The following is a 26,543-nucleotide window of genomic DNA, read 5'->3' as shown; positions in this document are numbered from 1 at the left end:
TTTTACCTTAATTCTGGATGTCCTCACGGAACAAATCCAAGAGATAGCGCCGAGATGCATGCTTTTTGCAGATGACATAGTCCTCCTTGGAGAGTCGAGGGAGGAGTTGAATGAGAGGTTGGAAACTTGGAGACGAGCTCTAGAAACACATGGCTTTCGCCTAAGCAGAAGCAAATCGGAGTATATGGAATGTAAGTTCAACAAAAGTAGGAGGGTATCTAACTCAGAGGTGAAAATAGGAGACCATATTATCCCTCAAGTCACACGGTTTAAATATCTTGGGTCTGTAATACAGGATGATGGAGAAATTGAAGGGGATGTGAATCATCGCATTCAAGCAGGATGGATGAAATGGAGAAAAGCATCGGGGGTGTTATGTGATGCAAAGGTACCGATCAAGCTAAAGGGAAAGTTTTATCGGACTGCGGTAAGACCGGCAATTTTGTACGGAACAGAATGTTGGGCGGTCAAGAGCCAACATGAGACTAAAGTAGGTGTAGCGGAGATGAGGATGTTGCGGTGGATGTGTGGTAAGACTCGACAGGATAAAATTAAAAACGGAGCTATTAGAGAGAGGGTTGGAGTAGCGCCTATTGTAGAGAAGATGGTGGAAAATAGACTTAGGGGGGTGTATTGGATTGGGATTTTGAGAGAATATTTTGACAAAAACAATCTTGAAGATTTTAAAAGATTATGTGGGATTGTATTGATTTTGTGGGATTTTAAAAGATTTTTTTTAAAAGACTTTTTACAATCAGGATTCTTAACCCAAGATTTTAATGGATTTCTAACATAGATTTTTAAGATTTCAAAGTACTTTATGGATTTTTAAGATTTTGAAAGATTAATACATTTAAAACAAAAAAATAACGGAAGTTACAAAAGTGAATGAAAAAGATGATAAATAAATTATAATGTTTGAATAAAGAAAATAAAAACGATAGAAATTTTAAACCTTTTAATAACAAAGTCATTATTGCCTAAAAAAATAATAACAAAGTGATTCTCACTTCATGTTCGCCTAATTATTAGCATTTCTCCACATATCTGAACCTATATTAGTCCTCCATATATTAGCATCTTCTCGCTCCTGCTCTTGTGTTTGAATAATGGGTTCATGATCATTGTCTTCGTAATTTGGTAACACTGAAGATGAAGATGAAGACTCGTCAGTAGGTTCCACTGGAAATTCATCAGAACGACATTCTTTGCGAAGAAAATTATGAAGTGCTGCACATGCCAACACAAGCTCTGCTTGTGTTTTAAATAGAAATGGAGGTGCTGACTTAAAAATTGTGAACCGCGATTTAAAAATACCAAATATCCTCTCAATCACATTCCTTAAGGATGCATGCCGAAGATTAAATAATTCCTTTTCATTTTCAGGGTCATTACCGTGACCTGCAAAATCTTGTAGATGATATCGTACACCTCGATATGGGGCTAAAAATTTGCGTCGATTAGGAAATCCACAATCCACCAGATAATACTTACCTTGGGGCACTTTAAGTCCATTCTTCCTTGCCAAAGCATCACTTAACACCTTGGAATCATGTGTTGAACCCTCCCACCCGCTAAGAACGTACATGAATTCCAAATCAAAGTTACAAGCAGCTAATACATTTTGTGATATATTTCCATGACGATCACGATAACTGCTTACATCTCGTCCTTTTACTGATGCGGGAATATGTGTACCATCAATAGCTCCAATGCAATCCTAAAGTGTGTGTATCAATAATCATAAATATTATTATAATAATCACAATTATAATTATAATTTTGTTATAATTAGATAATGATCACATACCTTAAAATAAGGATAAAACCTTGTGCTTTCCCTTATTTTTGCAGGCACAGTTGAGCCTGGTCTAACCATTAAATCAGGTGCTAATGAGTTCAGAGCTTTCAAAATCTTGTGAAAATTTTCACTTGTAGCAAATTGTGATCGGCCAAATGTATTGCGGATTACACAATATCGAGTGTTCTGGCCGACAATCTGTAGGAATGATGCAAGCATTTCTTCAACACAAATAAATCTTGTATCCTCCAAAGGTGTTTTTTCTCTTATAATCGTGCACAACTTTCGAAATACATCAGGATACATCCTATATACTTGTCGAAAGATTGCAGGATCATCGTTTAATGCTTTGTGTATATAGTCATATCCCCGACTAGTAATTTGTCGTCGAGTTAATGGACGTTCAATATGTTCACCACGCATCATATTCAAAAACTGATTTAATATATCTATTAAAGCATAAATTGCCATCACATATGTGTATGTGGCTTCATAAAATTCTTCATTTGTTTCCTCGTCATCTATATCTTCATCATTTGTATCTTCATTATATATATCTCCATCCATTTCTTCGTTCTTTATGTCATGGTCATGGTTATAAGTCAATATCAAAGTTAATATCAAAGTTAATACAAATTCATATATAAAATAAATATAACTAAAGTTTAACCACAACAATTTCACAAAATATATAACCTAAATACTTCAACCATAATAGTTCGACCAAAAAACAGCGCTTGAACTCCCTCCATACTCGGATGCCACAATGTTAATAATAGATGATCAAAATATTAATTATTCCCTAACTTAAAGTTTATCCAAGATGAGCGTTCTTCCGGTGACATCTTCAAGAAAAAATCCTTTTTTGCTTTAGTATTTAACAATTCAGCTGTCTTGAAACGCGTTATGTCATCCAAATTTGGAATTTCTTTTATAACATCCCAAATAATACCCTCGAGCTCTCTATCTCTATCTCTATCTTTTTGTCTTTTCTCCATCATGTTGGATATTTTTTCAAAATTCACAGCAATAGTCCCAATGCCAACAGAAAGATTTTCCAGAACGTTGCCTTGATTGTTGATCCCAACAGCGCTTGAACTCCCTCAATACTCGGATCTCCTTCGCTTGTGACAGTTTTGTTTTTCTATGGGAACCTCTAAATCTAAAGGGGGGTGGGATGGTGGACTTGGTTGGTTTGGTGATGGAGGCTGATATGTTGGTTCATAGTTATTTGGTGTTATGAATGTATCACTATTAGGATCATATGAAAATTCTTCTATCCCAATAGTTCTATTTTCTGGCTCAAAAGTTGTTGCATCAGTATCATCTGGATCGACTGATATAGAATTATTCCCGCTAGAAACTCCACCCCCAACAACGATCTTCAAATACTCATAATCAACCATACTTTTTCCTCGAAGTTTGCTGTGACTTGGGTGGGACTAAAAAAAAAATCATTGTTAATATACTACAAATATTATAATTTACTAAATTTATAACTATTAATATATTTAAAAGATTATGAACTTAGCTCACCTTTAAGTAATCTTTCCATACATCCTCATGAGCAGTGAAAGTTTTTCCAATTGGGTCCCATCCAAAGCCAAAGTTGTTGCGCATAAGGGTTGACATCATGTTATACTGGTTTCGAAACCACTTCATCCGACTCAAATAATGACTATAAGTTTTAGGGAATTTAGTTTTTGCATTGAGTTGAGGAAGTATTATTCGTTCTACATTTTGTTTGCTAAGTGACCCATTGGCATCACGCAATCCCCTATTCATAGCATCCACCAAGAGGTGCAACAACTCATTGGTATCCTCCATAGTCCAAGATACATAATTATCTTTGTCTCTACTCTTTCCTTTGTTATTTTCTTGTGAATCCCCCATTTGATCGCTAATATATATATAAGAAACTAGTTATTTGACAAAAATAGTTATTGTTTCCTAATTGTCAAAAGTATAGTGACTATATCCCGAATAATATACAATTCAATAGAAAAACCAATAAAAAACTACCTAATAATAAAATAAGGGTCATGCTAACATGCGCACTTAGGGCACATGTTAAGGATACTTCCAATAGTAACTATGTCTTAAAAACAACAATTTTTGACTTTTAAAAAAGTAAATTGCACAACTTTCAATACAAAATTTCTATACATAATACACTAACAAGTGTCTTAAGGGCACATGTTAGCATTTTCCATAAAAATAATACTCATATATCATAAAATCATTTAAAAAAAACTATTAACAAAATAACAATAATAATAACACAATAACAATTAAAAAATTATTAACACAATAATAATAATAATAACACGCTGTCAAAAAAATAATAATAATACATTAATAATTAACATTTTAATAATAACACAAGAAAATAATAATAATAATAATGGACGTTGTAAAAAAACAAGTTGAAGAAACAGAAAAAAAAAAAAAAAGAGTTTTTTATTTTGATTTGCATATACAGTACTAAAAAAAAAGCAATATGAAATCTTGATGCATATCAATTGCCATTCTTTTGATGCATATTCATTGCCTGGACGTTGAAAGCAATATGAATACGAAATCTTGAAGCATATACAACACCCTTTTCTTTTGATTTGCGTAATATACATATAGTATGAATAATATTGACTATCGATTGCCATTAAAAAAATAGGTAAAATTGATTGAAAAGTTGTAAGAGAATGAACCTGGTAGTGGTTTGTGTCTTGTTCGGCAGGAGAAGAAAAAGTCTTTGGAAGATTATGAAAAGTCTCAAGGGTTTGGGTGAGATTGTTGGAGGAGTATTTTATGTGTATTTCTAACTAAAAAGTCTCTCAAAATCCATTCCACAAAAGAATCCATCAAAATCTATTTACTTTTGAATACCAAAAGACATTTTAAAAGTGGTAAGAAATCTCAATTGAATACCAACAGATTTTGTTGCCCTGAAAAAAAAATCTTTATTGTCTTAATTGAATACCACAAGATTTGTTTATATTTTATAAAAGTCTTGATTGAATACCACAAGACTTTTTAATCATAAAAAAATCTTTTAAAATCCTTTGAAATCTTAATCCAATACACCCCCCTTAGGTGGTTTGGGCATGTAGAGAGAAGACCGGTAGACTCTGTAGTGAGGAGAGTAGACCAGATGGAGAGAAGGCAAACAATTCGAGGCAGAGGAAGACCCAAAAAGACTATAAGAGAGGTTATCAAGAAGGATCTCGAACTTAATGATTTGGATAGAAGTATGGTACTTGATTGAACATTATGGCGGAAGTTGATCCATGTAGCCGACCCCACCTAGTGGGATAAGGCGTTGTTGTTGTTGTTGTTGTATATAGGTAAGGTACAATTGTTAGTTTGTTACAGTATATAGCAAACAGGTAATGACTTTACCAGACATAAAATAAACACACAAGCCTAATGACTTTACTAGAACAAATATGCCTAGAATATAGAGGACAAACATTTTGTTGGTAAATTATAGTATATACAACAAGTAATTCATGATTCACAATAAGGAGATTCCCAGTCAAGTTTTAACATACGAAACTCGAGGCTTGTCTAGTATCTTTCCTTTTTGTGAGGGTACCAGTAATCCACTAACAGATCAAAATTCATACTCCTAATTATCATGGATAATATCATTACCTCCTATGATTACACTTTAGGCATGTGTCTTTTATTAGGGATCTGATTTCTAATTAGAATGTATGGCCTGCGAGGAAATCTCTCAGCCAATTGATTACTTCTATGAAATACTCCAGCAATGTCTCTAATCACCAAACTTGGGTAAGTAAAATATATCAACAAATAAGAGAAAGATAAGGTTTGTATAGTTCGCAACACCAAAATATTCGTACATTATACCAGCTTCCAAGCTTTAATTTGGTATTGTGAAAGATGGATTTTTTCCATACAGGTTTTTGCTTGGGCTTCAAGGACAAGATCATCATGTATGTGCCACCTTCCTATGTGAAATTGACAAACCAGTGTTTGGCAAGCTCGAGGTTTCATAAGTGTTTATCTTCAATTCCCCATACTAATTTTGTTTCACAGTAGCATCAGAACTGGGTTTATGAAGGCTACTGTCAAAGGATAATTTTCTAATTTTATTGATAAAAGAGCTTGTGCTCTTAAATAGAATACAAGGTAATCTAAAAAAGAAAACTCCTAAACTAATGTTCATCATTGTACCCATTGTCAATTCCTATAATTAAGGGTCAATGATTCCCGATCATAAATACAAAATATGCAACTAACCAAATCTCCTAATTATGGGATTTAAATCCTATCTATAAAAGGAAATAAAATATGGGATTCTGACACTCCCTTCAAGTTGGTGAGTGGATGTTATCCATTCCCAAGTTGCTAACAATAGATTGAAATGTAGAGCCACTTAATCTTTTTGTTAGAATATCTGCTAGTTGATTTCCTATAGATACAAATGGTGTACAAATTGTCCCATTATCCAACTTTTCCTTTATGAAGTGTTTGTCTACTTCAACATGCTTGGTCCTATCATGTTGCATTGGATTATGTGCAATCATTATTGCTGACTTGTTATCACAATATCGCTTCATATGTCCATTCCACTCAATCTTTGGGTCATCTAGAATTATTTTCAGCCATAGGAGTTCACAATTTCCTAAGGCCATAGCCCGGAATTTTTCTTTTGCACTTGACCTTGCAACAACATTTTGTTTTTTGCTCCTCCAAGTTACTAAGTGTCCTCTAAGAAAAGTACAATATTCGGAGGTGGATCTTTTGTCATCTATAGATCTAGCATAGTCAGCATTTGTATAGGCCTCCAAAGTCATTTCTCCTTTTTTTCTTTAAATAAAATGCCCTTTCCAGGAGAACCTTTCAAGTACTACAGAATGAAGTAAACAACTCTAAGATGATTTTCTTTGGGATTATGCATGAATTGACTAACCACTCCCATTGCATAAGCTATGTCTGGCCTGATATGAGACAATAGATTAATTTTCCAACCAATTTTTGATAGGATTCTCTGTCCACTATTGCATCTTCAACATAATCACTCAATTTGTGATTCTTCACAATAGGAGTTTCTACTGGTTTGCATCCCAATTTATTAGTTTCAGATAATAAATCCAACACATATTTCTGTTGGGAGATGAAAATACCTTGACGAGAATGTGCCACTTCAAGGCCAAGAAAGTATTTTAATTTGCCTATCTCTTTAATCTCAAACTCTCTATTCAAACACCATTTTAGGATGTCTATTTCTGCTTGGTCATTCCCTGTTACAACTATATCATCCACATAGACAATTAGTAGAGTAACTCGCCCTGAAGTTGAATACTTAATGAACAAAGTGTGATCTCCTTGACTTTGTTTCCTCATTGCCTTCACCACCATAGCAAACCTGCCAAACCAGGCCCTAGAGGACTGTTTCAATCCATAGAAAGCCTTCCTTAGCTTACAAACCTTTCCTTTCTCAAAGTTAAACCTAGGTGGGACCTCTATGTAAATTTCTTCTTCAAGGTTGCCATGTAGGAAAGCATTTTTGACATCAAATTGCTGCAAACTCCATCCGTAGTTAGCTGCTAGAGATAACAATATTTTTATAGTGTTCATTTTTGCAATAGGAGAACAAGTTTCAAGGTAGTCAATCCCATATGTTTGAGTATACCCCTTAGCTACTAATCTTGCTTTATACCTTTTCTAGTGTCCCATCAACCATATATTTAATAGTGAATACCCACTTACAACCAACAAGTTTTCTCTTGTGGATTTCAACTTTCATAGCTTTTCTCAACTTTTTGCTATTCAATGCTTCATTAGCAGTTTTTGGGATAGTGATAGTGTTTAAATGAGTAAGAAAACTTCTATGATTGCTGGACAGCTTATCATAGGACATGAAGTGAGACAATGGATGCCTTGGCCTTTGTATACATGTTTTAACTCCCTTCCTTATTGCAATTGGAAAATCCTCAGAATTAGTGGGCATATTCTACTCCTCCAAAAATAATCCCATCAGTTTCAATTTCAAGGAGCATATTATGCTCTTTCAAGATAGTCTCATTAGTTTCAGTTTCAGGTATTAGTTTAGAATCTTTTTTTTTTTTGCTCAGCAAAAATAGATATTATATATATTGAGAAGTACCAAAGGTACTAAGGTTACATTGTAGATAAATTTGTGCATTTGGTTGCTGTTTTATAACAGAACCGCTTACAACAAGCTAATGATACATAGATTCTGAATCCTCTCCAACCTATTTACTAAACACTTCCTTTAGGTTGGAGGACCATTGATTAAAATGTGTTCCAAAGTCTCTCTCCATATTTCTAATCCATGTCCAGAGTACTAGAAGTGCCTCATCAAGCAATTTACTTCCATCAAACGTGTCGTTTTGGAAAATAATTCTGTTTCTGTGCTTCCAAGTTGTCCAAGTCATAGCAATCCACCAGGATCTCCATCTTGTGAGTTGCTTTCCCCCTGTAAAATCAACCATGTGCTGCAGGTAGTGGTCCCTAGGATTTTGAGGTAATGTTGTTGCTAATCCAACCCAAGATAAAGACTCCCACCATAAGGGTAGGATCTTTTTACAGCTAAAAAATAAATGTGCAGCCTCCTCCTCTACATCTCCACAAAATGGGCACTGAACCTCATTTATCATAACCTGCCGCCTTCTAAGATTCATCCTAGTTGGAAGTCTGTCCCTAATTAGCCTCCAAGCAAAAAACAGTGATTTACTTGGTATTAGTTTAGAATCTGAAACTTGCACAGGTTGGATAATAGGTTTTTCCCTTTGTGTGTAAACTTGTAGGGATGACAGCACTTGATTTTTTTGTTCCGGTTGTCTTTGGACTCAAAGCAAGGGCAGGGGGAGTGTGTATAGAACTGGAAGAAATGTGTATAGGACTTGACTCAAGTATTTGGATTCGCTTGGGGAGATGAATGAAATATTCTTGAACAAATCACCGTTATCTTCCATGCATGAGTTCTCCCTCTAAATATGAGGTTGGGAAAAGAAACATCCAGTTTCAACAAAAAGTGACATCAATAGACACAAAGACCTTTTTTTCTGGCATGATGATAACACTTGTATCCCTTTTGGGTAGAGGAGTAACCAACATATATGAATTTGATAGCTCAAGGATCAAGTTTTCCTCAACGAGGAGAATGGATGTTGACAAAGGACACACACCCAAAGATTCTAGAAACAAGGTTATTTGAAGTTTTAAAGTGTGGGTAAAACTTGGAGAATAGTTGAATGGAACTGCTGTTTTGAAAAGTCTGAGAGGGTAAACGATTAACCAAGTAGGTAGCAGTAAGGACAGCCTCCCTCGAATATTGTTTTGGAACATTTGTGTGGAATAAAGATGCTCGAGTAACAACTAGAAAATGCTCAATTTTCCGTTCTACCACCTCATTTTGTTATGGGTGTGGACACATGATAATTCATGAATAATTCCATGTTCATTGAAGAAGGAAGACAATGCTTGGTTAAAATAATCTTTGGCACTATTAGAACAAAATCCTTTGATGGTTGTCCCAAACAGATTTCTTATCATCTAAAAAAAATTGGAATATCTAACCGCTTTTCTGTTTCAAGAGTTACACCCAAGATACCCGAGTGCAATCATTAATAAAAACGACAAACCAGCGGGCCCCATATATATTTGGAATGATGGATGTACCTCAAGCATCACTATACCAAGGAAAAAGGAACTGACATTCTTTTATTACTGATAGGAATGCTAACATGTTTGTGTTTTGAAAATTCCCAATCATCACAATGAAACACTCCTATGTCTAATCCTTGAAATAAGCTAGGAAACATAATTTTTAGAGTACTAAATATGAAGGGTGACCTAAACGATAGTGACACAACCAGATGTCTTTATTGTGGGAAGGTAGTGACTTTGACAACAAAGACAATGGAAGTTGACTCATAGTGCTACATGTCCCACAAGCTTCCTCAAAAAGGTAGAGCCCATTTTCCTCCCTAGCAACTCTAACCATCTTCCCCGTTCCCTGATCCTTAAATTTGCAAAGTGTAGGAGAGAATGTCACCAAACATTGTAAATCCATTGTAAGTTTATGAATAGAAAGCAGTTTGGAAGATAATTTTGGTGCATGTAAAGCATCTCTCAAAATTAAATCCTAACTCCTTTTCCAACAATTGTAATAAATGTGTCATCTGCAGTTGCAATTTTTTTATTGCTGAGACAAGGTCTATATGAGATAAATTCAGTAGAGGAATGGGTCATGTGATCCGTAGCTCCAGAATCAACAACCCATGTCCCTTGTGCAATAGATTGTAGAACGCTGAGAGCATAGGCTTGAGAAGTACCTGAGAATGCCAAGGAAGAACTACCTGTGTTTGTGGGTTTGACTATCTCTAGGAATTCCCTCAATTTTTAAACTTCTTCTGTATTGTAATCTTTAAGGGGTCTGGAAGGACTGCTCGCTACAGCACCTGACTGAGCTAGATGGGGTTGTGGTGGTTTTCCTCGTTGAGCACCATAGAGAATCCTTGTTCTTCCTTTTGTCGATCTTCATCTTGGGGGCTTCACCTTCAGGTTGATTGGTCTGCCATTTATCAATCTTTTTTCCCTTTTGTGAAATTAAGGCAAAACTTTTGGTGGATTGAGGCTCCATCATCACCCCTTACGTGCTTCTTCTTCTCGGAAGGCAACCATGGTTTCATTGAGTGAGGATACTCCTTTCCTAGCACTTGAATTCTTATAGGATCAAACTCACTATTTAGCCTTGTCAAGAACTTATAGATTATGTCCTTCTCCTTGTAACGTTTGAGTAAATCAGCATTTTCTATGCATTTTGCTTCAAATTGTTCATAATGGTCTAACTTCATCCAAAGATTCTGCAAAGTCTGGGCATACTCACTAACGGATCAATCTCCTTGTTTGGTAGTCGCAATCTTCATTTTAATTTCATAAATTTAAGCAGCATCACCAACCTTGGAATAATTTTTTTTACAACTCTCCCACACATCCTTGGCGGTCTTCATGAACATGCAAGCATCGCTCAACTCTGGCACCATGGAATTCCACAGCCATGACATCACTATTGCATCTGCTTCATCCCATGCACCAAAGGTAACATCTATGGATTTTAGGACATCTTTTTCAATAAGACGATTCAATTTGCCCTTCCCTTTTAGAAAGGTTTGGACAAAGTGAGACCATTTGAGGTAGTTTTTGCCATTGAGACGAAGGTTGGGTTGAATATTTTCCAGCTCAACAGTGCCGATATTTTTGGCTTGGACGAGGTTATTGGCTACTGTAGACATTCTCAGTTTTGTTGGGTGAGATTCAAAGGTGTGGAGGGTGTTTTAGGGCAAAAAAATGGCAATATAGATCGTCAAAGGGAGGGAGGAAAATGACAATGCAGGCCGCGCAGCGAAAGAAAAAACGTGTGGCAATGTAGGCCATGAGTTTACACAGGCTTCCACAGATTTTGGAGGGCTGATACCATGTCAAAGGATAATTTTCTAATTTTACTGATAGAAGAGCATGTGCTCTTAAATAGAATACAAGGTAATCTAAAAAAGGAAACTCCTATAATTAAGGGTCAATGATTCCTGGTCATAAATACAAAATATGCAGCTAATCAAATCTCCTAATTATGGGATTTAAATCCTATCTATAAAAGGAAATAAAATATGCAATAGGATTCTGATAGCTACCAACAAGTGCTGCATAAACTCTATCATCAGGTATTAGACCCATTCTCATCATCTCATCAAACAACTTAAAAGCTTCATCAGCTCTACCCTCTTTGGATAAACCAGAAATAATTGTCGTATATGTCTTCATGTTTCCTCTTATGTCATTTACTGCATTTCATTGAAAAGCTTCAGAGCCTCATCTACCTTGACAACAATATATTCCCCCAGTATCAGTGAAGTGTAAGTAAATACGTCTGGCAATAGCCCCTTCTCTATAATTTCAGCTTGTAACACATAAGCTCGCTTAACTTTTTCATTCCTGCTATAGTGTCTATTAGAGTACTATACTTAACAATATTAGGCACCATTCCCCTTTTCTCCATACTTTTTAAGAACCTCTCAACTTCTGCAAGGTTTCCTTCTTTGCAATATATCTCAATAAACGTAGTGCAAGTCATAACATTTGGAGCCACTCCTTTCTTTACCATTACAGTTAAGACCCTATTGGCTTCCTCATGCAATTTACACAGCCAACTAGCAAGAATGTTGTATATAAACACATCCACTTCAAGCCTTTTCCCTTCCATGGTGTCTTGCAGCCTGAAAGCTTTATCCACCATTCCTCTTATATAATAACCATCCATCATCATGTTAAATATTACCACTATCAAATCAACCCCCTTACTCTGCATCTCTTCCAACAAGATCTTCAAAACCTCCATTTGCCCAACCTTGCACACACGACTAATCAATTCCCCAAAAGTATGAGTATTCGGAACAATGCCTCTCAAAATCATCTCATCAAACAAAGCTGACACCATTCTAACATTCCCCGCCTTACAAGTCCAACTTATCATCGACTTGTAAACGAAAACATCCATCTCCACGTTCCTCTCGCACATTATAATTAACACTTGACGACACCTCTCACAGTCATCTCCTTCATCAACTCCTTAGCCCTCCCAACCTTCCCTCTCTTACACAACACATCAACCATAACCGTCAACGATTGAACCCCGATATCAACATGGCTAGACTCAACCATCCTTCGAAAGAACCTCACACAGAACTCAACCTCATTACACCTCTTCAAAGCAAGAAAAAGCATGAAGCAAGACCTAGCCTCTACCACCAACCCTTTTGTCATCACATAATCAAACACCTTAAGGGCATCTCTAAACATCCTATTATCAACACACACCCTGAACAACATGTCATATGGAGTCTCAACAAAATGGGGTTCAAATTCACATTCATCAACCAAAGAAACTATGCCCCCAAATGGGGTGTTCAGTGGTGACAAGGGACTTCAAAAGGGTTCTCATTGAGGCAAATTTTTTAGCAGTGAAGAGGCGATAGAAGAGGATGAGGTGGGCGTTGAGGTCGAGTTTGTGGGTATTTTTTTGTGATGTGAGCAAGTGGAAGAAGGTTTGGCAGGAGCGAGGAAGAGGGTGGGGGCCAAGAGGACACGGTAAGTGACATGGTGTGAGATGCAGGGGATCATGGAATGGTGGAGATTGCAATATAGGGGTTTTTGAGGAGGCTTTGGGTTATGGTGTCAGTGAGTTGGAGATGTTGGAGGGAACGAGGTGAATCTCGTGAGGAGTCGAGAGATAGAGAGTCTTCTTGGAATGGGAACACATTGCTTTTCTTTTTTATTTAGCAAAGTGAAGTGATGATAATGCTTGCCACTCTACATTTGCTTCAAAGAGAAAGGAGTTGGTGCTCTCTAACTACTCTCGGGTCTATGTATGTACGCTGAGTTTGTTTTGGCTTAAAATAAGTGTTTTTAATAAAAGTCATCTATTTATAAGTGATTCTTATAAAAGTGAAAAATGTTTTGTGTTCAGTTATAATTATAAAAAATATATATTTAATTAAAAATGATTTTTAACTTGTTTTGGAATAACAATTGTATAAATGTTTTTTTATTACAAAATTACATAAAATACCTTATAGACAGTTATAAAATAACATGTTTATTTAGAAAAGAAAAAAAAAACACTTGTTATAAATGTTGTAAAAAATACACGGCATCATATATGTCCATTATTTAAAAAACCTAACAGTCACATATGCCTAATAGATAAAAGAAAAAGTGCATTTTTTTTAAGTTAATAACCATGTTATTTAAGTTTTACTAATTAATACTTATCGATAGAAATTAGTGTTAAGAATGAAAATTGTGGCACAATGAATAAATTGATTCAAATGAATAGGTTAAACACACACATATGTCAATCCAAATGAACAAGATAGATTTTAAACTTATCACGCGTTTTATAGGGTACAATGAACATAATTCAATTTTGGTAGGGCAACTTTACTACTTTAGTATATTATGACAGATTTTCACTTGATTGACAACCTTGAGTGCACATAAGGTGACTATTTCCTTTTTATATGATTTATTTCATTCCCAAGAGTTAATTAAGGAACACTAGTCATTACTACTTGTGTCAAGTGTTGCTAGACCACTTGTATACTCTTGTTTAAGTTTTCTAGATATAACTTGTATCAACTAAAGTATATTTAACAAACATATCCACTTGACTGAGGTTGAGACTGTGTACCATCAGATGTAGACTTTAAGTTTACATCAACCATGTCTTCTTTTTTCCAAAGGATTGTTCCCATTCCAAGTAAGACAGTAACAATTTATCGAAATAGGGTTGTAGGCTTCCAATAACAAAATACATGGAAAGTTAAAAGCAAAAAAAAAAAATATAGAACCATATAAGGATGACAAAACATATTTTCACTAATGGGAGAGCAAGACCATGCAGATGGTTGAAACAAAATTGACAAATGTAAGCAATTTGATAGTAACTAGGTTAAAGAACGGTAATGGCTTGGCAGTGATTACTACGGTAACACATAGTACATTATGCATGTCAATATTCAAAGGAACTAGTAGATCATATCAATATTCATTTAGTAGTACAAAAAAATCAATATCCAAAGTAAGTCCAAATACATATGTAGAATCCAAGCACATCTCCATAATTGTATAGCAATAAGAGAGTAAATTTCAAATTTAATACAATTCGTGCATGAATTTTGGGCATTGGAGCATAATGGAGAGTTTGAAAAAAAATTATCGTATCAATATAAAAATAATAACTATAAGTCATTGTATTGTAAAAATTTAATTAATATCAAATGAATTTTAAAAATAATGGTAATTTTTTAAGATAAAAAAAAAATTAATGTAAGTCAATAGTATGGGGTATAGATCATGTGGCCTATATGAAAATCAGACCAATCTAACTTGTTTTTCACACCTTGACATGTTAGATCTGGTTATGTAAATCGCTTTTGATATCTCTAACTTTAATTCTTGTTTCTTCCTCTTAATAAGCAAATTATTTATTTATTTTACCCATTGATAGGGTCATTTTGTCATCTCTAACTGTGTATTTGGTATCAGTGAAATAACGTGTGAAAGAGAAGTGAAATGCAGAGAAGGCCACATGATCTACCACAAATTTCTGCGGTTTAGGGCACATGAAATGGCAACAATTTTTTTAAAATAAAGTGTGGGTCCCACTGGTGCAGATTTGTCACTGAGATAAGTTGATTTAAATAGAAAAAATCATTGTTCATTTTGCCAAGAAAGCACCCTGTACAAGGTGTTGTTGGTAGGGTGTGATGTGTTGCACACACAGATCAAGTGAGCATGGAACCCTCTTTTCATTGTAGGTCTTTCGAGAAACGTGAAATGTGTTAGGTGAGAGTGAAATTTGGTGAACATGAAGGGCATTAATGAAAGTTTAAAATTATATTAAATTTTCTCCTCTTTATTTCATTTGTATTAAACATTTTTTTCTTTTAAAGAAAATAACCTAACAATCAACTTTATTTTTATTCTATTTCTCCTTTTTTTTAAAATCATATCTCTATTTTTATCTGTTTTATTTCTCTCATCTTTATTAAACACACCATAAGTAAGAAATAGGCCAGCAAGAGAAGTTGCTTGGATTGAAGAGAAATAGAAGAAAATAGAGTAAAAATATTTGAATTAAAATTGTTTGTTTAGTATAATAAAAAAAGTGGTTTGGTTAGTAAAAACAACTTGCTCCATTAAGTAAATTATCGTTTAAAACTTGTTATCTCCCTTGTGAAATGCTTAGTGCGGATAACCGAAAAGAAAAGGTTAAAAAAATGATAAAAGTGACTTTTTGCCTACAATGAAAAGAGTGAAAATAAATAAATAAATTATTCCACCAATGGAGAGAGCAAAATTAATTTCACCATTGGACCCACACTAGTCAACTTTATTTCACTGCTCAACCTACGATACCAAACGCACCTGCATTGTTTTAGATTTGGGGATGTGAAGGATGCTTCTAGCCGTTTTTTGGTGAGATAACGTTTACTTGGAGTTGGACTAGTCCTGTAAAGTAAAGTAGATAATATTGATTATTCATGTGGATCACTTTTGGGTGTTGCTAGGTGCACCTAGTATTATTGTCGGTGCATCCAGCATTTAAGGTGAAATAACGAAAATATCCTTGATTCGTAAGTCATTTAAGTTGATCCGTAAAAGACTTACGGATCAAGTTGATCCGTAAGTTTTTTATGAATCAACTTGATCTGTAAGTCTTTTACGGAACAATACGGATCAACTTGATCCATAGAAGTCTTACGGATCAACTTGATCCGTATCAACCTTACGGATCAACTTGATTCGTACGATTTATGGATCATCCTCACACACACCCATCATAAATGCAAAAAAAATACAGAGACAATTTTGATATTTTAAAAAAATGCTTGATACACCAGCAATAATGTTGGGTACACCTAGCAACACCCATCACTTTTATACATGGCAAGATTCATCTCAATCATACGATAATACGATACCCTTTTGGTATCTATTTTTTTTTTTTTTCTCTTTTTTTCTCTCTCTTACGTTTTCAACTACCTTCCTTCCTGATTCCTTCATTCTTCCCCTCGATTACAGGCTCTCTTTATCAGCAATCAACACTAATGGCTTAGGGTTGCAACCATCGTTTTCCATTACAAAAGCACAACTGCATCTAAAACAATGCCTCAGCTCAAACATTCAGCAGTTCGGGGAGGAAAAATAAATCAAAGAAAAGCAAGATGGAAGATCAGAACGACTTCCTCCAGGAGATATAGAAAAATTTGGAAGAAAAATGAGGAAAAATAAATCAAAGAAAAGGAAGATGGAAATGAAAAAAGGGCTACGATAACCCAAAAGCAATCTGAGTGGTGGCCTTCACCAAAAACTCGCCAGAAATTTTCAGGTCCACTAGAGAGCGTAGAGGTCGGTGAGCACTTCCTCCTTCTATGGTGGCCATTGACTAAGAGATGACAGTTAGACTCTTCACCCTTCATGAAAGTGGGTCCCACGTCGACGAGCAGATGTTGATATTGACATCCTGGCCCACTGGAGGAAGTCGTTCGGGGAAGGAAGGGGAGTAAGGGGTGTGAACAGAGCAGGGCTCGGCAAAGAAAATGATGACGAAGGGGTTGAGGTTGGCAATGGTGGGAAGAGAGGAGGTATCATTATGCGAAGATGCAAAGGGAGAAGATGAAAGGGAGAAAGAATTTTGTGTGAAGGGTGTATGGTATTAATATAAGAATAAGATTAACCCAACAATCACTAACTGTGATCCAAAGATCACTTGTCTTCATAATCCACCCTAGACACCGCCTTTTATATATTATATTAACCTTAATTGTTCGGTGAAGACTAAGGTGGACTACCTTCACATGCAGTAGTTTATGGCGGATCAAAATTTTAAATTGTTAGATTAATCTTACTACCATGAGTCATTTCACATTAGATCCCTATCCCTCCTAGACACACTACCGGAGCGCTGTCTGGACTATAAACTAATGTTACTATCACCAGTTCAGTTCAGTTTAATTCTTTAGGAAATGGTAATGTGGCTTTTAATCCAAATAAATACCAGCAATAAATAGATCATCATCTTAAAATTGCTGAATCTTTCAACAACTAAATCTTTCACCAATATTATATAATAATACAGGACAATCCAACAGTAACATGTAACCCACAAGAAAAAGAAAAAAAACAATATATAATTTACAACATAAATTACATTATCCATGAGACTATAAATGCTTGAGATCAGAACAAGAATCATATATTCTATCTTTGAATATTTGACATGCATGCTATAACATCAATTTCTATCATCATAAGGCAAATAACTATAATATTTAAACTATAAAATTTGTTAGTAAGTTTTGCTCCTTGCAGTCCTCCTCTAGTAACTCGTGGCTTTTCGGTTCCATTTGCAAACACTATACTGGACATACTGCATTGCTGCCATTTTCGTCACTGCCAATTCATGCAAGTTTTATTAATAAAACAGAATGTTATTCCAGAGAATGTTAACCATGCCAAATATAGCCACATTTCAAGTTGTTTCCTTAATGAGGAAAATGATAAATAGCAAGTTTTACTCAGTTCTGGAAAATGACTTGAAACGTTTTGAAACTTCACTAAACGAAATGAAAAAAATAAAGAAAACCACAAGAACAGATTACAGTAGTTTCAGAAAAGAAACTCAGGATATACTGAGCTCATGCTTACATATAATTCATCTGTCATAAACTCACAATGTGAACCAATTAAAGCTGCAGCTTATCATACAAGTTGAAACCAATTAAAGCTGCAGCTTATCATACAAGTTGAAATATAGTGGAGTAATTATGTACCAATAACCAACAAGGTCCAGTCAGTCATCAGTAGATGCAAGCAGAAAACCAATTTTTACTTTTCTTGCAACTAATGCAACCAAACGAAAAAACTATGTTAAAGCTTTTTGAAAGGTAAACAAAATCAAGGTTATCAAACTCGAGAGTTTATACAGATTCGTGAGAGTTTCATAAACTTGACTCGTGGACTCAACTCGTAGACTCGTAAGAGTCTACTTATAAAAATAATAATAAAATATCTATAAATAACATACTAATTAAGCATTTCAACAATATAATAAAACAAAACAATGAATTATAAAGTTCAAAATATTTAAATAATCAAGTCTAGTAATAATATATCACTACTAGATAATAACTTGCAGACGTTATAGTAGTGGTAAATCATTCTCATCGAAGGTTTGATGTTATTAGCGAACAAGGGTTTGATATTATTAAAGGTGATTTTATATTTGAGAATAACAGACTAAATGAAGGTATGTTGAATGCTAAACATACAAGAAACAATAAAAAATAACTTACATTTTGGTCTAATTTTTTTAACTTGCTAACTCGTTGACTCGGTGGTAAACTCGAGAGTCTACCGAGTTTACTTAGAGTTTATAAAGTTTGCTCAGAATCTACTAAAAAAAAGAGTTTACTCAAGAGTCAACTCGCAAAGGACAAGTGGACTCGTAAACTCGTAAGAGTTAACGAGTTAAATCGAGAGTTTGATAACCATGAACAAAATGTATGTTTAACAGTTAAGACTTGAGTACAGCCCACCATACCAGTAAAGAATTGGCTGCAAGCCTGCATGTGATCTCAAATATATGTATTCTCCCTCAACACCTTATATACAAGTATACTTCTGGTTGGCCAAGGAAGACTTGCTGGCCAGCCTCGTAAGAACAAACCCTTGTTGGATCATTATAGTCTATAGTTTTGATCTTGTTCTGACCTTGACACAGCTTGGTGGTAATTTGACCTTACATTCTGAATTAAACAGTAATGCAGTGCCAAACATTAATAACGGAAAAAAAATGAAAGAATGAACTAATTATACAAGAACAGGAAATTGCATAATGACATCATTAAAAAAGGAGTCAATACCTATTTAATACTTTATCATGAACTGATTATACAAGATACAAGTGATGTTAATTTGGTCCTCTAAACATAGTTGAACATCAATTTGATACTTCATCATAAAAAACGACATCAATTTGGTTCTCTAAAGAAAATTGGTATCAATTTAGCCCCTCAATCAAATGTTCCATTAACTTCCTCATGGTCCAAAACGAAAGGGAAATTTTGATGTCCCTTCCATAATTGAAGGACTACATTAAAGTCAACTTTCTCGAGGTCCTAATTGATGTCACTTGTATCTTTGGAGCACTAACATAACATCCATTTCAAATTTTATATGATCATTAATTCTCTTAAAGGAGGGATGAAGAAGAAAACGGGCTGAGGAGACCTGCCCAACCTCCTTCCTACAAATACAATTTCTTTATACATTTCCATATCCCAAGGGGGCAAATATAACCAACAATGAAATAACCCGCTGTACTGTATGAATTAAAACAGATATTACTATTAATGGATAAGCACAACATAATAGTTTGGTATTTGTGATACATAAAATTAATATAATTATGAAAGGAGTTTATTATATACCTAAACTGAATGATGAATTCTGAAAAGGCCAGAAAGAATATCAAAATATGCATTTCTTTGTTCTTATGAAATTTATTTTTATCTTCAAAGAAATAATACAGTAAAAGACAAAAAAAATTCAATTAGTATATTTCATTTTTTTTAATATTCCTTGCCTACTTTAAAAAAATCCATCCGAACTACTTAATTAGTATTTTCCCCAAAGACGTAGTAGTTTTTCCCAAGTTAGATATAATACCAGTAAAATCAGACCAGAATGATAATAACAATGGAAGAATTAGGCAAGTGATACTTAGAATAGTTTTACGAGATTGCACTGTACCTCTAGTAACGTGATGTAATAGAAATCCTCCATATGCTGCATCAGAGCACTTCCATCTCTGATTGAGCGGAATATATTTATTTCAGTTTGTAACAACTTCTCAATAAGCTCCTTCTCACCCTTCAACTGGATATATCAAAGTTGGGAATGGTAAACGTAAGAGAAAGATCAACTTTAAATTCTTAAAAACGTAACTAATAAAAATAGCACATTTGGATAGATTGAGAAGAATGTCATATTCTAATATGGTGAACATTTACTCCCTCTAGATTCATATATAAGCAAAAATGTTATTTGTATCTAGGATTCAAATATAAGCAAATCTAACTTATTTAACCCCTATTTAAATATAGCACTCCCAAAACACCCTTCATTTAATTACAACTCTATTTTCAAGGACTATATTTTATTCATGATATCAAATTTCAATAAAGGATATTTTAGAAATAATCTTATTTTTACTTGAAATTAGTAAAATTAAATGATTTCAACTGACTTTCTTAAATGGTGTGAAAGTAATTATTTTGGCTTATATGAGTCCATAGGATGTATCATGGTAGGCCCTAAGGATAAATATGATATATCAGGGTTAGAACCAGGAGTTATAGTTTCCAGGTACCAAAACTACACCTGTTTGAGGCCAAAATATTAAACTACTTTCTTTTTATGAAAAAAATTGGAAACATTCCAAAATTGTAAAGGTGTGCTTTAAAGTTTGGGAGCGGCTTCCTTTAACCCCTGGCTGCCAATAATTAGCCATCATAAAAATTAACTTGAAATTTTAAGGAGGAATAGGTCATCACATCTGACATGTATTTCCAACTTTTCTAATTAAATTCATGTTGACAAGGATCTTAGCCTCCATTGCAACACCAAAAAAAGAAAAACCAGAAACATGTTACATCTTTATTAGAAAAATAACTGAAGACGAGCATAGACTAATGTTACTTTCAACCACAGATCAGGAAAGAAGTTAGAATAGATGGAAATTTTCTTAAGATTTAAGAATAGCTTCTGAAACTCTGCATCAATGAAATATCTAGGGTCAATGTTAAGCCTTATAAGGCTAGGAGTAAGAAAACATTGGGACTCACATTGTTTAGGAGTATGACCAGAATACTCCTTATAAGTTTTGGCCAATCCTCCCTTCTTGAGCTTTTGAGGTTGATTAGAGCTAATCTACTTTTAATATGGTAGTAAGAGGCTATCCAGTCCCAATGTTAGGCCATTTGCATATGTCTAATCCTACACTTCACACTCTAGATGTTCAACCCTAGGCATAAGAAGTGTGTTAAGATGTCTCACATCAGTTAAGAATATGACTAAAATTATTATAAGGCTCAGATAATCCTCCCCCATTAACTAGCTTTTTGGATTGAGTTAGGTCTTGTTAACAATTGCAATCAGAATTCTAAAGGGAATGAAAGAAATCACACTCACAAGAAAAACAAGAGATTTAACGAGATTCAACAAGTGTGCCTACATCCTTGAGAGTAGGCGACTATTTCTATATCTAATTCGTGAACAATAAGATTACATCACAATATATAATATCACGCGTACCACGGGCTTTACCTAAACCCCCAACTAGCTTCGCAACCCAACAACAGGTGGTCCTTACACTCATGTCTAACACTAAGCAACATTCAACAAGTCCAAATAATGCTTGAACTTGTCAGTTGTGACTGCCTTGGTTAACATATTAGCTGCATTCTCTAAAGTGAGAACCCTCCTGAGCAAAATCTGACCAGATGTCATGAACTCCATGATCTTGTGGAACCTCACATCAGTATGTTTTGTTTTAGCATTGCATACCTGATTCTTTGTCAAATCAATAGCACTTTGACTATCACAATACAACTGAACTCCACCTTGCCCAATGCCTAGCTCTTTCACTACCCTTGCTAACCACACAGGTTCCTTGCTAGCCTTTGCTACAGTCATGTACTTTGCTTGAATTGTTGATATTGTCACAAGTGACTGAATAATGGACTTCCAACAAACAGGCCCAACTACAAGAGTAAAGACATACCTTGTTGTAGACCTCATCCAGATCACCAACATTGTCAGAATCCATATATCCCACAATTGAAGGATTACCTTGCTAACTGGCAAACATAATACCATGACTTGTTGTACCCTTTAGGTACCTCAAGATCCACTTCACTACTTGTCAATGTTGCTTGCTTGGGTTAGACATAAACTTGCAAACTTGGCTTACAACATGTGCCAAATCCGATCTAGTGCATACCATAACATACATCAAGCAACCAACTGCAGTGGCATAGGAAACCTTTGACGTGTACTACACCTCGACATCTACCTTCAAACATTCATCTACAAAAAGCTTAAAGTATTTTGCCAATGGAATACTGAAAGGCTTCACATTGCTCATATTGAATTGTCTAGCACCTTATCAACCAAGCCCTGTTGTGAGAGCCATAAACGTCAGGATTTCCTGTCCATGTGAATCTTCATTCCAAGAATCTTCTTGGCAAGACCCAAGTCCTTTATGTCAAACTCCTTGCTCAACAGTGATTTCAACTCATTTACATCACGCAAATTGTTACAAGCAATCAGCATACCATAATCATATAGTAGCAGAAAAATAAAAGAGTCATCATCAAGGCTCCTCACATAAACACAGTTGGCTTACAACATGTGCCAAATCCAATCTAGTGCATACCATAACATACATCAAGCAACCAACTGCACTAGCATAGAAAACTTTTGACGTGTACTCCACCTCAACATCTGCCTTCAAACATTCATCTACAAAAAGCTTAAAGTGTTTTGCCAATGGAATACTGAAAGGCATAACATTGCTTATATTGAACTGTCTAGCACCTTATCAACCTAGCCCTGCTATGAGAGCTGTCACAACCTACCCTTCAGCGGGAGGGCGAGGCGAAATGCCAAAGGTGCGTCTTCCAAAAAGGAGAACGCGCGGAAGTCACCACCAACGTTTATTCTAGGAAAACGTCAGAAAAACCAAAAAGAGGTCTGCAAATTTTAAAAATAAGGGTTCGGGAGTTGTTCATACGTGGGGAAGGTATTAGCACCCCACACGCCCATCATAAGGGACAGCGGCCTCAAATCAAGTGTGCAAGAGTTCTTCCCAATTTGTTTTACCCTTTTCGGAGCACATGCGATAACCTTGTAAGGGACAGACTGATCTACCTTCATGATAAAAAACGTGAGATACCAACCATACATAAAGAGCAGACGTACAACAAACAATTCTTGCACTGCTTTTCTCGCATCTCAAGTTGAATGTATCATATATATCTACCAAAACAGCGATGATCGGACTTTCCATGCTGTGGTGATAAGCAAGAAAGGCGTCGATCGCCTTAAGATCCACCAACTCGTCTACATTCGGGAATAGTGTTGTCCCAAACACTAGTAGAGCTAATACGTTGATGAATGCTGGCCAGAGCTTCCACCTTCTCCTCCAAGCGCTTCCTTGGTATCCCTGCCACTCCATTCCTATTTTGCTTCACTCAGCCTAGTTCTTGTTCCAAGATCTTGACCACCTTTGCTATTCTTGCCATAGAATGATAGAATCCGGAAAAAAGGTATGGCTTCCTTTCCCATAGCGGGCATCCTAAGATCCCTTCGAACTCCTCTATGGTTGGTGCTAACTGAAAGTCCCCAAAAGTGAAGCATTTGAGTGATTGGTCGTAATATTGAGTGAGAGATGCAATGGCTTCAACAGACACTCCTATCATTGCCAGATCTCAGATCTTCTCATATACCTTGCTGAAGGCTTGACGCTGAACTTGATTCATTTGCTGCCCTAGTTTCCGCAAGCTGGCTAGCTCTAGATTCTTGACTTTGACATGATAGAACCTTTTTTTAAAAGGTGGCACTTGGTCCGACCCCATGTTTGCGAGAATGAAAATTCTGATGACCAATACTTCAACACCCTATCATAGAGGAGATATGATGAATGCATTAGGGCATGGTTATGCTATGCATGACAAACGGATCTACCAACCAACACAAGACGCCCGAAAGACCATCTTTTCTTATCCATGATGCATTGGGCATCATGGTTTGTTTGCAGTTATAATCATGGTACCCAATGCATGCAACTAAGAAAGCGGTGCAAACTTTCACGCTTCTTTGTGACTTTGACGACAAAAAGAATGCAAGGCATGAGACTAAGTAGTATAACACTTCGTAAACTCAAAACTTACTTGTACTTTCACTTATTACATATATCCCACCTTTCTAACTATATCAAACTAACTAGTTGGGTGGGGATTTACCTAACAATATAATTGTTTGGGGAACAAACTAAGTAGTATAACACTCCATACACTCACTCTAATCAATAACTTCTTTTAGAAAATGATATCGATTGACAAAGTTGAAACTATTAATCTTGCATGTCAAATTGTAGGAACAAAAATAAGTATTATGATCAAATGGTTGATATCTTGCTGTTTTCGTTGAAGTATGTCAGAACTTTAAATATTTTAAGACAAAACAATAGAGTAGAAAATGATGTTGGGTTATGCAAAATTTTACGAACGTGATGTGAAACATGTATTCAATCAAACGTTGAACTATATATAAACACTACTTCGGCAAAAAAATATTTTCTACGGAAATGAAAAATAAATGGAACCAAAAGTAAATATAAAATGTGGATCATAATTATCTCATCTGCAAAAGCCAAGTGCATATAGTGAAAAATAGATATTACATAGAATTTCTTGATATTAAAAGAGATACAATAACAACAACCAAGTATTTTAACGGAGAGATGCATAATTAATATTCTAAAAGTACAGCTACAAACATAGTCAAAGTACCTCAAGACAAGCCAAAAAAAAAACTAGTGTGTGAAATAAGGGATTAATTTTTAACCCCTTTAAAACCTTCACCTCTCAATAAATGCATGGTGTCTACGATCACATAGAAACTGACATTTGAATGAGAAATAATCTGTTAGGAATTACCAATTTTCATTTGACCTCAATGATGAGGTGAGTGACATGCATGAGGTTATAATTGCTGGGATTGTTACTATTTAAAAAAAAATCTAATTATCATAAAAAAAATAATTAAACATCTCTTTTAAATTAATTTTTTCATTAAATATAGCACAAACAAACGACCCCTTAATATCTATTTGGAATAACATGTAATATGCATGGGGAATCAAAATGCATGACTAAAAGTGAATTTGTGGAAAAAACAGAATAAGCATTTACTTGAAAGTTAGAAAAGAAGAAACATACAAATTCACTGACTATAACATCTGGTGTTGATTCCCCAAGAACATCACCTTCATAACCATCTCCCAAAATATCTTTGTTTTCCTGGATGACATGCACTTGATATATTAGTAAAAGTAAAGATCAGAAGATGTCCAATCCATTAAAAATTTAAGAAATTATTCCTGTCAGTCTCAAACAATTAACTTTCATATGTACTGACATGCTCTTGACAAGAGTGTAAATTACATAGTATAACTATTGATGCCAGTGTCACCCAAAATATTACAGAGAGAACAAAGAATTCCTCATATATGGTGACAAATTTATCCTTAAAACATCAAATAATTTAATGATATCAAATGAATTAAACCTAGTTGCAATCTATCTTTCCAGTTTCTTAACTACCTAATTGGTTTCATTCATTATGTCTAGATTGTTTAAGAAACAATTCCAAAAGCATATATATTTAAGTATTGTCAACAAGTCTGGCAATTATTCAAATAATAAGCAAAAAAGGAAACAAATCTCAAGTTTAATTAATAATGAAAGGGGGAATTACATGGTAAGAAAATTTGGCAAAATTGTTAACAGTTTCAGAACAACTAACTACTTGATTTGTTGACAATGCTCACCAGTGCTAAATGAATAACCACTTATGGACCCAATAAACCACTTAAGCGTTTAATTGTTTCTATTTTATTTACTGAGAACTTCATTTCAGTCATTTTCCCTAAATATTGCCAATAATAGCCAAATCAATTAGGCTATTAAATTTTGACAAGACAGTAGATGACAGGAAAAGAGAAAATTCTTATATTTTAATTTTAAACAAAGGTTTGTGTGAGTGCAAAGCATTATAATAACCACTCACTAGGGCATGTCTTAAAACCCCTGCAGCAAGAAATACAGGTCGCTCAACATGACAATAACCCATTAATCGGGGAACTGTGGGTATAATATCTCTGTGATTCACAACTCGCCAGCTATCTTTAACTCTCTGCAGATAGAGGAGCAAAACAGTTAACAGTTTTACAAATGTAAACAAGGAAACAAACATGTCTACTTTATCTAACATGATAATTTAGAAGACAAAAAGCCTCTAGGTTAAAGAAAATAATATACAGGAGGATTCAGAATTTAAG

The 26,543-nt window shown here is 34.9% G+C and overlaps 3 protein-coding genes and 1 pseudogene across 6 annotated transcripts in view; all 4 read right to left on the bottom strand.

Moving 5' to 3' along the window:
* Positions 1–885: 885 nt before the first annotated feature.
* LOC100791415 (protein ALP1-like) lies at positions 886–4,025 on the bottom strand. Of its 2 annotated transcripts, XM_014763133.3 has the most exons (3): positions 3,338–4,025; positions 1,811–3,243; positions 886–1,720 (listed from the first exon to the last, which is right to left on the bottom strand). In XM_014763133.3, exons 2-3 carry the CDS (start codon positions 2,366–2,368, stop codon positions 1,022–1,024), a joined length of 1,257 nt encoding a protein of 418 aa, XP_014618619.1. In that variant the 5' UTR covers positions 2,369–3,243; positions 3,338–4,025; the 3' UTR covers positions 886–1,021. The 2 variants fall into 2 exon arrangements, with proteins under 2 accessions (XP_014618619.1, XP_006589065.1); XM_006589002.3 differs by lacking the exon at positions 3,338–4,025 and having other exon boundaries at positions 1,811–3,323.
* On the bottom strand, positions 2,905–3,628 carry LOC102670368 (uncharacterized protein At2g29880). The gene is made up of 2 exons (XM_006589003.2): positions 3,338–3,628; positions 2,905–3,243 (listed from the first exon to the last, which is right to left on the bottom strand). Exons 1-2 carry the CDS (start codon positions 3,626–3,628, stop codon positions 2,905–2,907), a joined length of 630 nt encoding a protein of 209 aa, XP_006589066.2.
* A 3,496-nt stretch (positions 4,026–7,521) lies between the features above and the next one.
* Positions 7,522–14,076, bottom strand: LOC106794848 (pentatricopeptide repeat-containing protein At2g32630-like; annotated as a pseudogene).
* A 3,451-nt stretch (positions 14,077–17,527) lies between these two features.
* The window catches only part of LOC100789825 (uncharacterized), a 34,094-nt gene continuing 25,078 nt past the window's right edge, over positions 17,528–26,543 (bottom strand). For all 3 annotated transcript variants that reach the window (XM_006589000.4, XM_006589001.4, XM_041005689.1), the window contains 5 exons: positions 26,273–26,398; positions 25,423–25,503; positions 20,171–20,296; positions 18,960–19,164; positions 17,528–17,809 (listed from right to left, as the gene is read on the bottom strand). In XM_006589000.4, the coding sequence (XP_006589063.1) occupies positions 19,099–19,164; positions 20,171–20,296; positions 25,423–25,503; positions 26,273–26,398 (399 nt within the window). In that variant the 3' untranslated portion in view covers positions 17,528–17,809; positions 18,960–19,098. The remainder of the gene's footprint in view (positions 17,810–18,959; positions 19,165–20,170; positions 20,297–25,422; positions 25,504–26,272; positions 26,399–26,543) is intronic.

This window comes from Glycine max, chromosome 10 (assembly GCF_000004515.6).
Source record: "Glycine max cultivar Williams 82 chromosome 10, Glycine_max_v4.0, whole genome shotgun sequence".
Taxonomy (NCBI): Eukaryota; Viridiplantae; Streptophyta; class Magnoliopsida; order Fabales; family Fabaceae; genus Glycine; species Glycine max.
This window is presented reverse-complemented; position numbering and strand designations above follow the sequence as displayed.